This window comes from Tribolium castaneum, chromosome 6 (genome assembly GCF_031307605.1).
Source record: "Tribolium castaneum strain GA2 chromosome 6, icTriCast1.1, whole genome shotgun sequence".
In the NCBI taxonomy this organism is placed as follows: domain Eukaryota; kingdom Metazoa; phylum Arthropoda; class Insecta; order Coleoptera; family Tenebrionidae; genus Tribolium; species Tribolium castaneum.
Genome location: NC_087399.1, coordinates 3,641,865 through 3,656,976, shown reverse-complemented (window position 1 = coordinate 3,656,976; position 15,112 = coordinate 3,641,865). Strand labels below are relative to the sequence as shown.

Genomic DNA, 15,112 nt, shown 5'->3' with positions numbered 1-15,112 from the left:
ACTTATAAATAACCAGCTTTATTTACATATGCACATATAAAAATTGAGCTTATCCTAGAAAAACACTCTGATAAATAACCGATGAAGGGTGAAGGAAATGAGCGTCGAGGTAAATAAATAAGTCAGTCCGTGTTAGTACCATCTCTGGGCACCAGGACCCAGTTATCTATGTTATTCCTAGCCGCGTTGTTGTTTTCTCTTTGCCGACTGAGCAACTCCCGCACCAAGATCAGGGACTCCTTCTCCGCTTGCAGGTCTTTGAGGAGTTTGGTGTGCTGCTGCTGTTCTTGCGACTGCGCCGCTAGGAGTTTGTCCTTCTTTTGCGAGACATATGCGAGCTCAGTTTGGACCTGCGATAACAACTTCGCCCATTTGTCAATTTGGATCAGGAAATTACCTTGAAATATTCCTGAGCCAGTTGCTTGTGCTCTTCGAACAGCGCCAACGACTGCGGATTGTCGGCGTCTGGAGTGGCAGGCCGTAAATGCGGCTCTAATAAAAGATACACTTTATCTAAATTTGGATCGGTGCCGTCAGGTGTCGACTTGGTGCTCTCGATGCCTGCCTCTACCGTTGTGTTTTTGGAACCTGGGGAAGACGCGAAATGACTTTAAGTAAATAAACTTCTGTTGTTATAAACAAGGAAGAGACATGCGGTTTGAACTAATGCCAGAATTTTGGCGAAAGACAAACAAGAGTGATTACGGCGTGGGAGGGCATTAAAAACTTGATTGTGTTTTGACGCAGATGAGCAATATTGAGGGCCGTTTTAGAGCCACTTGAGAGGAGTTGGAGCCGCAACATAGCCGCTGTCAACAACAGCAAAAATATTTAAATTAAAAAAAATAAATCATTATAATGTCCACGCTTTGATACTATTTAAGCTTTTTATTTTTTCAAACCTGAAATTTGCTAAAATTTCATCAAATTTTTTTTTAACCCTTTATACTTAAAAAAATAGCACCTCACACAGGGGACTTCAGCTGACTATTCATTAAAAAAAAAAGCTTCCTGAAACAAGTTTAATGTTTATTTAATCATAAAACATTGTTTTTTAACATTACTTAACACGTAACTGTGATCGTAGTTAATTTCCCAATTTTTGGGAAAACTTTTGTCCAATTTCGAGACAATTGCTGATAGATAATTCATGTGCAATATTATGTAAAGAAAAGATAAGATTATTAAGTCTAATTGTGCTTTATTGTTGGAAAAATTTCGTTACAAGTTTTGTCCTAACTTTAATAAAATTTTTCATACCTACATATTTTAATAAGTTGTTTTTTTTTCAAAAAAAAAAGAGTTAAAAAGTCTCCTGAAAGGATTACTCCCAAAAAAACAATACCTTTTAAGTACGAACTATTCTAACGTGATTTGTTATTTTATTTTTTTATTTATTTAACGAGATTTGGTATTATAACTGTCTTACAACAGTCTGTTAAAAAAAAAACAAGAGAAAACATTAGAAATGTGTGTAATTTCGCCCCAATGTGTTTAATTAATTTTTAAGACCCAGACGAGCAAATCTGTATTTGTATTTATTTACTCACTCAAGTACCATGCACATTTCTGCCTTAAAAATATTCGCTTTTGTGTATTTTAATGTAATTATGAATGTAAATTCTCGCGAAAAATTATTTGTTTATACACAAATACCATTGAAACTCACTTTTTAGTGACACTCGACAACAAATAAAAAAAATATTTGTGTATTTGTACAGCATGTTGGAATTTAAAGCTGTCAAAAGAACAACACGTTTTCTATTTACACTCAACCACAACCAATCATCTGAATTTTTTGGCTGAAATACGTACAAATTAAATGAAAAAAGGTAGAACTGGAAATAACAAATCTGTTTACAAAATAATCATTGCAGGTAAAAAATGTCAAAATCATGTGGGTGCTAATATTCAATAGTAAAAAAAAATATCCAATTTGTTGTGTCATCGATTATTAGGTCGGAAAGGTCGGAAAATGCAACAATAAAACCATCATGCTTGTGACAACAGAACCGGGAAACATTCACACAAAGGGTTGAAAATTTTTTAATTACAACTACGGTCTGCCGCCATCGTCCAGGTGTCCGTTCGCCACGAATGCACTTCCGGACGTGCGATTTCCATGCCATTACATCACAAACTCGATTAATTACACATCCGTCCTTTCAAAAATAAAAACGTGACTAAGAAGATTGTGGCCGAATTTATTTTAGTCCTTCCCCGGCTACTTTACGTAAAAATAATCCATCAAAACAATTACTATTTACCGTTATCAGTCTTGCACTCTTTGAAAATGATCCAACTTCGGTGGCTCTCATGCGTGGTGAAAACGCTGGCTCTCGGACAGTCACACATATCGCACGAAAAAAATCAAGGAAAAATCTCAAACGGTACGAAACATGATGAGATTTCGGACAGGATCGATAGGAACGTGTCGATTGTTTATGTTCGGGGGCCACTCGAAAAACTACGCGAGACTACCAGCCGCTGGAAAGAAACTGGCAACGGCCGCATGGGTGCGACTGAAATAGCGATACGGGGAAGACGCCAGGGACAGAGCAAGGCGCTGCCAGCGACGGACTGCCCAAAACTTTCGTCCCAACGTTTTTTGAAAAATATGGGGCAAAAGTTTGATTTTTTTTAAATATAGTTTACAACAAAAATTTTGCACCATGTCCTACAACCATGAATAAGTGCGCTCTCTGGCGACGAGAACGTTTTATTCGTCCATCGTTTCGCATCCTAACTTTTAGTCGTCCGTAGTCCCAAGCCAAAATTTGGAATTGTTTCTGCGGAAATGGCCTTAGGCAAGGCCTCAAAGCGCGTAAAACCTGCAAATAGCCGCCTTTTCCGCATTTCGGAGGCCGGTGGTGAATTGGGGCCAGGCCGTCCCTGGCAGGCCGATCAAGAAACTTCCAACTAAACAAACTACTCTAAATCGGTCTCGCTGAGTCAGCGCGTCTAAAAACAGATGCCCCTTCGTTTCGCACGTATTTAGGAGGAGGAACCGGAATTTCGGCCAAATCGAGCTTAAAGCGCCGGACCTGCACGACTTTAAGGTCGCAAAGCGATAAAAATACCGCGACGAAGCCGTGCAGACAAGTCGACTCGGCTTTGATCTTATTTTTATTGGTCCGTGTGTGACTAACACTGCGACAAATAAAAATTATAGCCCCTCGAGTGTTTTCAAGAATTGCAAGTTGTTGAGTCATGCACTAAGCCAATGCTCTCGGCTAAATTTACAACGAGCCCACAAGAACAACACAACCTACCGTTTTTTGGTACCATCTTATCAAGGCCGGGCATGGTTCTCAGCTGCATGTCGAGATCGTGTAAATCCCATGCGTCCTGCAACAAACGACTCAATTAATCAATTTTACTCATTTTCTATTAAAAGACAATTACGTCATGCGACGTAAAAACCGACTTACAGGGCTTATTTTAATGTTGAGGGGCCGCGACATCTCGGCACTCGGCTGGGGCAGCGATTTGACACAATTATCGCCGTTGGTGCTGGCGGGGAACTGGTCTATTTCCTCCACACAGTCCTCAAACTCTTCGATTTCCTCCTTGTAAACCACATCGTCACCGCCCCTGATCTGCAACGGCTCGTCGGCGCCCGGAAGCAACGAGCAAATAACTTCCATTTTTTTCACAATCTGGAAGCCAAACTTTGACTTTCCCCACTCAAAAAATAGTGCACTCACCTCCTTCATGCTCGGCCGCTTGGCCGCCTCCTGATCCCAGCACTGTGTCATCAGTTTTTCGATGACTGGGGGGCAGTGCCTGATGAGAGGGGGCCTCCGGCCGCTGTGCTTCGCCCACAAGATCATGAAAGCCGAAGGGTAGCCCGACTCCTTAATGTGGAAAAAAGGCTTAAGTCGCGATAACACCTCCCAGAGGATTATGCCCCAGCTGAAGACGTCGCACTTTTCCGTATAGTTTGACGTTTCAAAGACCTCGGGGGCCATCCACGCGGCCGAGCCTTTGTTGTTGGTCATGATTGCTGTCATGTCTGTGGCAGTACCAAAGTCGCATATCTTTAGCAAGGTGCCCCCGTTTATCAGGAGCAAGTTGGGCGGTTTGAGGTCTCTGTGTATCAAAGGTTTGGGTTTCATGCCATGGAGATACTCGACCCCCTGGAAAACCGAGTTAAGAGTGTGTCGGTGCGGCTTCGCCCCTTACTTTGGCGCACTGGTAGAGCCAGGACATGGCGTTGGCCATCGTGTAGTGTACGTTAGGTGCGTGGTGTAGAATATTGAAGAGGGAGCCCCCTTCGGCGTACTCCATCACAAGGCAGATGTTGGGGCCCTTGGTGCAGGCCCCGTACAGCTTGACAATGTTCTCATGCTTGACCCTTGACAGCTGCCGGACTTCCACAATAAAGGCGTCTTTGTCGTTCTCAGAGACGATGTTTTTGACCGCCACGAACGCATCGCGCCAGATTCCCTTGTAAACGACTCCAAAGCTGCCCTCACCGACTGCCTGAAACCACAATGTGTCGGTGGCCACAACCAGGGCTACTTTACCTCAAGCTTCTGAATTTCATTGTAGTTGATTTCCTCGACGGTGTACTGACATACGCTACCCTCATTTTCCGAAGACGCCATCGAAATACCGAAGTAATCACATATTTGGCCACAGAGCGTCCAGACAGCCCCAAAATTACGAAAAATCTCGATAAATATCAACCACCATAAATTTGGTTATGTATCCTTCAGATCAAGTGTCACCTTCGGCTCGAAAATCCCCAGCCGTGTTCAAAACTCGGCGCGAGTGTCAATCATGTCGAGCGAACGGGATTTACACAAACGGGGGCACCAGGGCTTCAAGAAGCGAGTCGAGAGTGACGTGATGAGCAGTGTGGGCAAGAAAGTCCTAGAGAAGAAATTCTTCGTTGCCGTTTACTCCCGGAACATTCCTGAGATAACAAAGTGTTTGAGTAAAGGAGTAAACCCGAACATTCGCTCCACGGAGTACGGTGTCACCCCTTTGCATTTACTCGCCGAACGGAACGACTACATCCTGGGGTACCGCCTTTTGGAGTATAAAAAATTTGACGTGGATGTGCGGAACGCCCACGGTTACACTGCCCTGCATGTTACCTGCTTATGCGACTGCAAAAAATTTGCCCTTCTTTTGCTGGAACACGGAGCCGACCCCAATATTTACGGCCGGTTTAATAAAACAGCCCTGCATTTATCCGTACAGAATGAGAATTACGGTATTACGATAAAGTTGCTAAAATTCGGGGCTGAGGTCAATGTTGTTGACTGCTTTGGCAATACGCCCCTCTCTTTGAGCATCCTAGACACCAATAATTACCTAATTGCCAAAACCTTGTTCCAAAGTGGGGCCAATATGAGCGTCGAGCACCAAAGACCACTCCATATTTTTTTTGGTACTTGATCATCCAAACGAAAAAAGTATTATTAAAATTTGCAGAAATGGTGTTGTATTGCCGCTGCATTCGTCAGATTGATTTGGTGCTGCTCTTGTTGGAGAACGGGGTTAATATTAATATGAGGGAGCCCGACTCAGGGCGCAATTGTCTCCACTTTGTTGCGGTGACCGGTTTTCTGGAACTGGCGGTGGTTTTGGTCGAAAAGGGGGCTAAAATCCACGTTGTGGATAGCTGTAAGCGCAGCCCCATTAAAGTGGCTGTGGACCACGGTAACGAAGTGATCGCCGATTACTTCCGCAAGGGCTACAGACCCCCGCCTTTGCTCACCGCCCTCCCGAAGATCTTCCAGTGGTCTAGCAAGGTCCGGGCGCGAATCAGCGAGCGGAAGCTGGCGGAGATGGAGAAAGAGGCCGAATTGAAACAAAAATAAACAGATCATTATGCACAATTTATTAATATTACGGAATACAACATTCAATAAATATATTGTAAATATTATACTGACTGACTTTTTGAGAGTTAAAACATATAAACATCAATAAACTAGTAACACAGATAGACTTTAAACGATTCAAAAACGCGATATGAGCTCGGGTTTAGTCTAAAAACTTATTACAAAACTAGCCGATGGTAAAGGGGAACATTAGGCTCGCGTTGATTGCTCAAGAGTTGGCTCAGCGTGTAGTAGTCGTTCTTGTTGGGGCCGTTCAAGTAGCGCAGTTCTCTGGTGGGGTCGTTGCGCTTTTTGGCCACCATGAAGCGCTTCTTCCTGCTGTCGGCGAAGCCGCCCCATCGGCCGCGCTTCTCGTCCATGAGGTAGCTGGGGGCGAGGTCGTTGTGGCCGGTGGCGTGGGGGTACACGGGGGCGTCCAGCCAGTTCTCCTCCTCCTCGAGGTTGTCGCCGCTCGGCTCGGGCTCCAGGCCCCAGGGGCGGTAGCCGTTGCGCTCGTTCTCGTACAGCGTTAAGATTGTGAGGATCTCATCAGGGGTGAGATCCACTTCGCGTTTCATTCGGCTGTCGAGTCTGAGGGAGTGATTGGATTAGAGCCGAGGAAATGGGTATTGATTGGGGCCCGCTGGGAGACAAATAGCAACAAGTTACTTTAATTAGGGCTGTCATAATGGACATGGGGGGAAAAATCGGCTGTGTTGCTTGTGCAAATCTTAATTGGTTGCAATTGCGTTATTTCCATAATGAAAAAACGCCCCAATCAAGTAAAGTGCGCGTTTGTACATCGCCCCCGATCGATAGTACTTGTTTCACAAGAGACATAGCGACAGTGACGCAAACTCTATCGATTTTCCGTCCGTCTCCTTCCCTCCAACTTGTTGCTAATAATCCGCTGGTTGATTCGAGTCACTTACCTGATCTTCCTGGCGTCCCGACGCTTACGACGTCGCTGATCGTCGTTCCCGTAATACCTGTATTGGTTCAACGGTGCCGGATCACCGTACAGTTCCGATTTAAGGACCGCATTTTCCAAGGCTTCGTCCAGTTTTTCCTTGTTGGTGCCGTAATGGAAACCCTTCTCGTACTCGGCGATCGTTTTGTCGTCGAAAGGGTTCTCAGCGTTGTATAAACTGGACTGGATATCCGCCAAGCTGTCTGGGTTCTGGTACAGACTCTGCTCTTGCTCCCAGTCCGAGAGCGATTGCTGCTCAGGACTCGGATTTTTCAAATTATTGGCCCCTGAAATAATCGGTCCGAGTGATGTCATTAATAGTTATTGATTCAGATTTCTAAAAATAGAACTAATAAAAAATTTATCATATTGTTTACGTTTTGCGCAACAAACGTATCAAGTTTTGTTAGAACATTCAATTCGAAACGTGTGTCTTAGTTGTAATACTTTTTAGATGGGTTTGTCTGGCCCGGCGCATCCACCAATTTTCTCCCCTTAATTTGTTTTTCGGGCATAAAATCGCAATAAACCGTCCGTGAAAGCAAAACAATTTTATTTGCTACTTCTCTGTATTGTTTTTATTGTCATTTCAAGGTTGTGCGAGCGAAAGAAAACAATTCGCACAATTGAGCACAGAATTAATGAAGCTCTCCAATGTTTAGACTTTTGACAAAATGTACAAAAGGACAGTAGGTGAAACTGTATTGTGTTCCCATTTGATTGGAACAATGCAAACTCATTTTTATCGAACTGTGGTAATCAAATATCGCGTAGAGCGAATCAATTTCTTAATGGATGTTCTATTTAAGGCACGCTGTCTTCAGGCAATCTCGTCATGTCTTTGTCCTTAATTAAAGCTGATGCTTAATCAAATAGCCGTTTTTATGAAATTTTATTTCGGTCTTGTTCATTTAATTTTTAGTAAGAATGGACGTCACGTTGTTACTTGAATAAATGTCACGTCGCTGCGTTCGCATTTTTATGTGAACCACCTGTCGCTGTGTCTCATTGTTGGCATAATCGGGAAAAAATATTTCCCTTAATTAAACTAAAGGCGATTTATGTGTTTTCCGTTTTTTGCCAACTGTAATAACTTTTACGAGCAATTTTCCTACTATAGTGTTACAGTTTCTCATATAATTTATGTGCCTTTCGGTGCGTAATTACTTTCACATTGTGTAAAAAATTGCGTAAGTGCTTTAATTTAGCATGTAATGTAAATGCGCTTGAAATAAACTCACCGTTGTTAAGATTATGAATTAAAATTTAAACAAAACGCTAACTTTATGTTTTCTTTGTAAATAAAGCTTTCTACATTTCATATTTGAATTACTTAAGTTTCTCTCAGTGTTTTCTTTGCAACAAGTCTCCCCAGAGGTGACCCGGCGCATCCACCAAAATTCGACCGAGCGATTATAAAACAATCCAAGTTCTGCAAATTTAATTTTAATTTTCTCTTGACGGAGTCTTTTATTTGTCTCGTCTTAGTCGCCAGCTGGAGTGGAAAGAAAAAACAGAATGAACTTTTCTCAGAATTTAACAAAATTATCTCTAAAGCTTCCTCGTTTTAAATTAATTTATTCAATATCCAACACCTCCGCCAGGAGTGTACGGTGGGCGTAGAATTATGACATTAAAAAGTAATTTCTTTACGCAAACAATGCACTAAAACTTTCCATTATCATCTAATAACCCAAAACCCCCATCTAATTACTGCTTGATTTTATCTGTAATTTAACCGTGGATCGATTACTGGCAACATTTAGGGTCATAAGGTGCTTCCACGTGCAAGTTTGGTTTCAAATAATTGGCCTAATTAAGAACGCGAGCTGTTTACGATACACCTAATCAAAGTTTGATTAATGGAAATCAGTAATTGAAACCTTTGTGTTCTTAATTACCTTACCTCTTTTAATAGCGGTTGGTTTACTGTAATAGGGGACTTCTCTGCCATGTTCTCCTACATTTAACTGGGGGTGGGCCCGTTTAACTGGAACAAACAAAGTTTGTAATTATGATGTGGAGTGTAATTTGTTGTAGTGATAACGCAGATAAGTGCTGCTCAAACAAATGTGGGAGTTATCTGCCCTTTAATAACGATTTTGCCAAAACTAGTAATTACAGGAGAATGCTTTCGGAGCAACCTCCTCAAGAAAATCTGGCAATCTCTTAAATTTATCGCTTTGTCGAGCCGCGTTTTCCTTCATTACCCACTTTGCCAATCCATTAGCACAGCCAGAATGAACCTCTCAGCCCTTGTAAAATATGCAACAGATCCCGGAATCGATAAGGCCCAAACCTGTTGCTGTGCCAGCGAAAAACTCACCTTTATTGTTCCTCAACTCATTGGTTTTGATTTCTTCGACTAGCGACGCCGGAATGGCGAACGAGAGAGCAAGACATGAGGCCAGTGTTGCCCACCTTATGCTCCAGCGCAGTTCCATGGCGTGTGATCGCTCGGAAACGCTGAAAACTACTGAAAACCCGGCCGCTGAAGGCGACTGAATGAGGCGAACGTGGGCGGCACTAGTACGCAATCCCCGACGGAGGAAAAATGAAAAACTACGCACGATTTCAATTGTTAGGAGAAACTCAAAAGGGCGGAATAACGAGCGAAGGCGCGAAATAAATTAAGAAACGGGCGTAATGACCGGAAAAGATATGCTAAATTATGGAAACGGAGCAGATCTCAGGCGCCTTTTTTATTGTTTCGCGAAAAAATCGCAAGACACGTGCCATTTTTGCGCTTAAATGAATAATAATTAATGCAATGTTCTCTGATTGACGGGTCAATTAAACAAAAAAACTCAAGACTAAAAATTTTATTTACATAATTGACAGGCTTGTTAAAATTATGAGGATGAACTACTGCCAGAGCGCTTCTTTTTCTCCTTCCTTTTTCTGTCTTAGCCGCTCGCTTTCTTTGACTTTTGTTTTATATTTTTTTTTTCTCTTCGTTTGTCTATATTTTGTTAACCCGACCTGACCTGACCGGAAAAATAAAAAAAGAACAGACCTTTGGCGCTTTTTTGTTATTTCGTGAAAAAATTGCTAGACATGTGGCATTTTTATGCTTAAATGAATAATAATTAATCCAGTGTTTCCTGATTGACTAATTAATTAAACAAAAAACTAAAGACTCAAAACCTTTATTTACATAATTGACAGGCATAATAACTGCAGCTAGAGCGCTTCTTTCTTTTTTTCATTTTGTCTTTGTGTGATGAACTGATGTCTTTTTTATATTTTTGTGTCTTTTCTCCTCTTCGTTAACCTGACCTGACCGGAAAAATGCACTAAATTATGAAAAAAGAGCAGATCTTAGGCGCCTTTTATGTTATTTCGTGAAAAAATTGCATAAAACGTGGCATTTTTGCGTTTAAATGAACAATAATTAATCCAATGTCCTCTGATTGATGGATTAATTAGACAAAAACTGAAGATTGTTTAAAACTTTATTTACATGATTGGCAGGCATGTTAAAATTATTATTCTATAAACTACTGCTAGAGCGCTCCTTTTTCTTCGATCTCTTTTTTTTCTGTCTTGTTCGCTCGTTTTGTCTTTGCTTGATGACTTTTGTTTCATGTTTTTCATTTTTTCTTCATTTGTCTATATTTCGTTAACCCGGGCTGACCTGACCAGAAAAATGAAAAAAGACCTTAGGCGTTTTTTTGTTATTTCGTGAAAAAATTGCTAGACATGTGGCATTTTTAGGTTTAAAGGAATAATAATTTATCCACTGTCCCGTGATTGACTGGTTACTTAAACAAAAAACTAGACTTAAAACCTTTATTTACACAATTGACAGACATAATAACTACATCTAGAGCGCTTCTTTCTTTTCTTCTTTTTTTTTTGTCTTGTTCGCTCGCTTTCTTTGTTTTGTCTTTGTGTGAACTGATAACCTTTGTTTCGCATTTTTGAAAAAAGAGCAGATCCTAGGCGCCTTTTTTGTAATTTCGTGAAAAAATCGCAAAAAACGTGGCATTTTTGCGCTTAAATGAACAATAATTAATCCAATGTCCTCTGATTGATGGATTAATTAAACAAAAACTAAAGATTATTAAAAACTTTATTTACATAATTGACAGGCATTATGATTCTATAAACTACTGCTAGAGCGCACCTTTTTCTTCGATCTCTTTTTTTTTCTGTCTTGTTCGCTCGCTTTGTCTTTGTGTAGTGACTTTTGTTGCATATTTTTGTATTTGTATTTTTTTTCTTCTCTTCGTTCTTTTCGTCAGTATTTCGGAAAAAATATTCTTAATTATGTAAAGCAATCTCAGGCGCAAGACAAGTGGCATTTTTCCGCTTGGTTGGATAATAGTTAATCCAATGTCCTCCTGAATGGCGGGTTAATTAAAGAAAAAACTCAAGACATAAAAACTTTATTTACATAATTGACAGGCTTGTTAAAATTATGAGTCTGAACTACTGCTAGAGCGCTTCTTTTTCTTCGATTTCTTCTTCTTTTTTCTGTCTTGTTCGCTCGCTTTCTTCGTTTTGTCTTTGTGTGAGGACTTCGATTGTTTCCGGTTTGGCTCACCACTGGAGGACTTATCGCGTCGTTTCTTTTTTGCATCATATTTTTGTACTGTTTTGTGTCTTTCTTCTTCTCGTCTATATTTAGGTGACCTTGAACGGTCTCTCCGTCTCTCGTAATACCTATCTCTTCTATCGTCATATCTTCTGTCTCTTCTTCGTTCTGGAGACCTATTTCTTCTGTCTTCATTTCGTTTCTCTGTTCTTTTTTCTTTGTCCTTTTTTTTCTCTCCATTTTTTTGGTAGTGACCTTTGCCCAGATCCTGGTCTTTCTCACCCAAATTCCTAACACCTCTTCCCTTCCCCAACCATCTGACTTTTGACACGGATTGACTGAAATCAACGTGGATCCTCCGATCATCAATGAGAACATTATCCATCTTAAAATACGCATCTTCGCACGATTTTTTATCTTCAAATTCGACGAAAGCATACTGTAGTGAATCCCCAGTCTTCCGATCCCTGATCACTTCACAGGATTTAATTTTGCCAAATCTGCTAAAAATAATCTCGAGATCGTCATCACTCGTCACTGGATTCAATTTACAAACGAAGAGGACATTCTCAGGCGGGGCCATTTCCGCATCCGGGATATCCCCCACCATTTCAAGAATCGTAGCCCTCGCCTTCGCCTCGCGCTCCGCTAGCATCTCGCTAATTTCCTCGGCTGTCTTCCCGGCCGTTTCGTCGATTTCCTCATCGGGGGCTATCCGGCCCCCCTTCAGCCGCTCGGCGCTCGGCGAGGGCGACCTCGAGGGGGCCCTCAGCCTGTCCTCGTCCGGGAACGGGTCGTCCAAGACCACAGTATGCGTTATCCTAATGTCCTGATACGGCCTGTCGTCAGTGTCACAAATCGCCTCATTCATTATCTCCAACACGTCCAGCCCTTCCACCACTTCCCCGAAAACGCAGTGCTTCTCGTCCAAGTACGTCAGTTCGGCCCCCAAAGTGAAAAAAAACTGGGAACCGATCATATGATCCTCATTGCCGACGAACGAAATCAAGCCCATGGTTGTGTGCTTGATGCGCGGGTTGGACTCCGGTTCGAAGAAACGCTTATGGGGGCCCTCGAGCACCCCGAAGATTGATTCGCCGCCCGTGCGGCTGCCGGTGGGGTCGCCGGTCTGGGCGATGAAACCGCGGCTCACGGTGTGGAAGAGGCTGTAGTTGTAGTATTTGATTTTGCATAGCTTGAGGAAGTTGAGGCAGGCGCGGGGGCGCCGCTTGATGTACAAATCAACGGTTATGTCCCCCAAAGTGGTCTCGATCACCACTGACATTGTGAGGTTAGGTGGGGCTAACTTAATTTAGAAGGGCCCGGGGGGCGACCGGACGTTACGTATTACTGGGGCTGGTTACGGTTTTAATGTTTTTTGTCACAATATCATGGTATGTTACGGTAATTCACGAAAAATCACTTTTTTAAAACATCAGTGACAGCTGATATACAACGCTTAGTGACGTTTTAATTACAGTTTTCTTTAATACGTATAACACGTTTGTAAGATAAGCGTGTTGGATGATTTTTTTGTAACTTATAATATACTTAAATGTGTCTGCAATTAAGTTTAAGTTTATTTAGCCACGTAAATTAAATAACCAGCTAACTGGGTGTGTGGGGACATCTGCACCTCGAGTCGCCAACTATGCACAGTTTCCTTTAAACTTTAAAATTTGAGCTACAAAACGCTACAAATGAAATCAAACTGGGAGACAAAATGCATTTTTAAATAATCAAATAATGTGGTAAATTATTGCATAAGGAAAAAAACTGTGTTGGTCGGAGATAACTGTAACTTGCACAGTGGTATTACAGGACACTGTAACTTGGGGCGGGAAAAGGTTAGGGGAAGTACGTAGATACGGCTTGTCCTTCAGGGATGCCGCAGTCGGACGTTTAAGCCTTTGTTTTAGAGTCCTGCATTAGGGTGGATTGTTTTAATGGTACAAGTTGTTGCTTCTGTGTCCGTTAACTTGGAATTAAATAATTTTTAGTACATTACTGTATATTTTTTTTATTGGAAATGGTTGGTTTTGTTGGTTGGTCGCAACGTCGGGTCATGTCGTGTAACCGCCTGCCCTTAATAACAAGCGGACAAATCGAGTGAACCCCCTGGGAGTCAGCCGGACACGAGCACGGCCAACCCAGATGCGACATCTCGATTGTCTATTGTCTGCACGGCCAACTCCTCTCCCGATTGAATTAAGGGCAAATTTAGCTTATTGCTTGGGGACCGGTCCTTTAAGCCTTAGTAGCAATTCTTGCACCGCGTTGCATTATTAAGTGCACCGGCCCTGCGTTTATTATTATCATTTCCACGACGCTCCAGATAAAAGAAGCTCATGTTTTATTCCTTTTAAGATTTTTTGTGCGCTCTCGCATCAATAATTGAGCGCATTTCGGTCCACCAGACGCCGTAATTAACACGTCCAAGTGATACAAAAGACGGCCGAAATGCCGGAATTATTTGTTTGGTAGCTTTTGTGTCGTCGTTTGAGGCGGATTCGTGACGTGCAGCGTCTAAACTAACTTTGTTAATTGGTGGTAATTGGCGGTGACACTTGAAGGTGTCTGCGTTCTGTGCAGCTGACTCGAACGCTAAATTAAGTTTTGAAAAGTTAGGCTACGGCGATGAAACTCCCCCGAGCGTGAAAAGTTATTTTATGTAACCGAATCTTGACGCCGTGTCGCGTAATTGTTGTCCTCACCCTTCAATATCGCAACTTTAATAGCGACAGAATGAGGAGCAGGGACTACGGCAGCCTCTGGGTGGCCAACCTGTAGATTTTGACATCTAATAATACCTATATATTTTCTATTATTTGTTGCATTATTGTGTTTTTTTATTACAAAATTTCTAATTTTGCTTTTGTAATCTTCTAGTATAGACTCAAGATTGGCATAATTATTCCGATTTTTAATAGATATGGTTAAAATGTGATAAAAAAGATTGTGGAATCTACAATACCTTCAAGCTTTTCAAAAATTTTTGAACGAGTAATTTGCTTTCTTCTAAAAACGAATAGAATCCTGTCAAAAATTCAGTTTCATTCATTTTTACCAAATAATTTATTTAATATACAATTTTTGTCCATCTAAATTGGACTACAACGTTTTTTTTTCTTATTTAGTTATTCCTCTGTCAGTTAAAAAATGTATTTGATCCAATAAACAGTTTTGAGAAATGGAGTAGGTTTTATTTATGTCTTTTAAGAAAAAAAAGCTCTTGCATCAAACAAGTCGTTACTGGCGAAGGTTTCTAGGGGAAATTATGGCCCCGTTAATGGGGCTAGATGCGTAATGAAAGTAAACCGCACACATGTGACCCTCGTCAGTGTCTGAATTACGCTGGGAAAAACTTGAAGAAAAATCAAGTTGAATAATTAAAATAAATGAGAAAGTTGTCGGGCTAAAAAGCGGCCGTGAAAAGGGACGCGGATGCAAAAACTATCGCCATGAAATAATAAAATTCCGTGTAGTCTCTCGGGTAAATATTTAGCAGGCCTTAAAGCGTGCCACACGCTATTCTAAAAGAAAACAACAATCACGTAACAAAACATGACACAATCTATCGAAGTCTGACAAGTACATCAGTCAACATTTGCTGGTCTGATTGCACACTGAACTGCAAACGTCCCTTCAAACACTAACCCCAGCCAGGGGAAAGTCTGCCTGGAAGTTGTTTGGGCGACTGCAAAGTATAGGATTTGCATAGAAAGTAAACTTGTGTAGTTAGCAGTTCGTTTCGTCGCCTGTACT

At 41.6% G+C, this 15,112-nt stretch overlaps 4 protein-coding genes across 4 annotated transcripts; 1 reads left to right on the top strand and 3 right to left on the bottom strand.

Annotated features, from left to right (window-relative positions):
- Positions 1–2: 2 nt before the first annotated feature.
- LOC656961 (TGF-beta activated kinase 1) lies at positions 3–4,743 on the bottom strand. Its single transcript, XM_963454.4, has 7 exons — positions 4,530–4,743; positions 4,186–4,485; positions 3,708–4,139; positions 3,432–3,659; positions 3,273–3,348; positions 398–588; positions 3–350 (listed from the first exon to the last, which is right to left on the bottom strand). Exons 1-7 carry the CDS (start codon positions 4,608–4,610, stop codon positions 123–125), a joined length of 1,536 nt encoding a protein of 511 aa, XP_968547.1. The 5' UTR covers positions 4,611–4,743; the 3' UTR covers positions 3–122.
- Positions 4,744–4,785: 42 nt separating this feature from the next.
- Positions 4,786–5,902, top strand: LOC103314017 (putative ankyrin repeat protein RF_0381). The gene is made up of 2 exons (XM_008198733.3): positions 4,786–5,401; positions 5,446–5,902. The coding sequence occupies exons 1-2, from the start codon at positions 4,786–4,788 to the stop codon at positions 5,832–5,834; spliced, it is 1,005 nt and encodes a 334-aa protein (XP_008196955.2). The 3' UTR covers positions 5,835–5,902.
- LOC103314006 (prohormone-2) lies at positions 5,834–9,318 on the bottom strand. The gene is made up of 4 exons (XM_008198703.3): positions 9,134–9,318; positions 8,714–8,797; positions 6,770–7,094; positions 5,834–6,428 (listed from the first exon to the last, which is right to left on the bottom strand). The coding sequence occupies exons 1-4, from the start codon at positions 9,249–9,251 to the stop codon at positions 6,017–6,019; spliced, it is 939 nt and encodes a 312-aa protein (XP_008196925.2). The 5' UTR covers positions 9,252–9,318; the 3' UTR covers positions 5,834–6,016.
- Positions 9,319–11,182: 1,864 nt separating this feature from the next.
- LOC657207 (peptidyl-prolyl cis-trans isomerase sig-7) lies at positions 11,183–12,872 on the bottom strand. Its single transcript, XM_963678.4, has one exon. It carries the CDS (start codon positions 12,630–12,632, stop codon positions 11,229–11,231), a length of 1,404 nt encoding a protein of 467 aa, XP_968771.2. The 5' UTR covers positions 12,633–12,872; the 3' UTR covers positions 11,183–11,228.
- Positions 12,873–15,112: the final 2,240 nt, after the last annotated feature.

Excerpts from the sequence above, each read along its gene's own strand:
- LOC656961 (XM_963454.4), bottom strand. The coding sequence starts at position 4,610 with ATGGCGTCTTCGGAAAATGAGGGTAGCGTATGTCAGTACACCGTCGAG. Across the intron at positions 4,486-4,529 it reads ATGAAATTCAGAAGCTTGAG|GCAGTCGGTGAGGGCAGCTT; the intron begins GTAAAGTAGCCC and ends TTGTGGTTTCAG. Across the intron at positions 3,660-3,707 it reads AGCGGCCGAGCATGAAGGAG|ATTGTGAAAAAAATGGAAGT; the intron begins GTGAGTGCACTA and ends TTTGGCTTCCAG.
- LOC103314017 (XM_008198733.3), top strand. The coding sequence starts at position 4,786 with ATGTCGAGCGAACGGGATTTACACAAACGGGGGCACCAGGGCTTCAAG. Across the intron at positions 5,402-5,445 it reads ACCACTCCATATTTTTTTTG|AAATGGTGTTGTATTGCCGC; the intron begins GTACTTGATCAT and ends TAAAATTTGCAG.
- LOC103314006 (XM_008198703.3), bottom strand. The coding sequence starts at position 9,251 with ATGGAACTGCGCTGGAGCATAAGGTGGGCAACACTGGCCTCATGTCTT. Across the intron at positions 8,798-9,133 it reads TGAGTTGAGGAACAATAAAG|TTAAACGGGCCCACCCCCAG; the intron begins GTGAGTTTTTCG and ends TGTTTGTTCCAG. Across the intron at positions 7,095-8,713 it reads ACCAACCGCTATTAAAAGAG|GGGCCAATAATTTGAAAAAT; the intron begins GTAAGGTAATTA and ends CGATTATTTCAG.
- LOC657207 (XM_963678.4), bottom strand. The coding sequence starts at position 12,632 with ATGTCAGTGGTGATCGAGACCACTTTGGGGGACATAACCGTTGATTTG.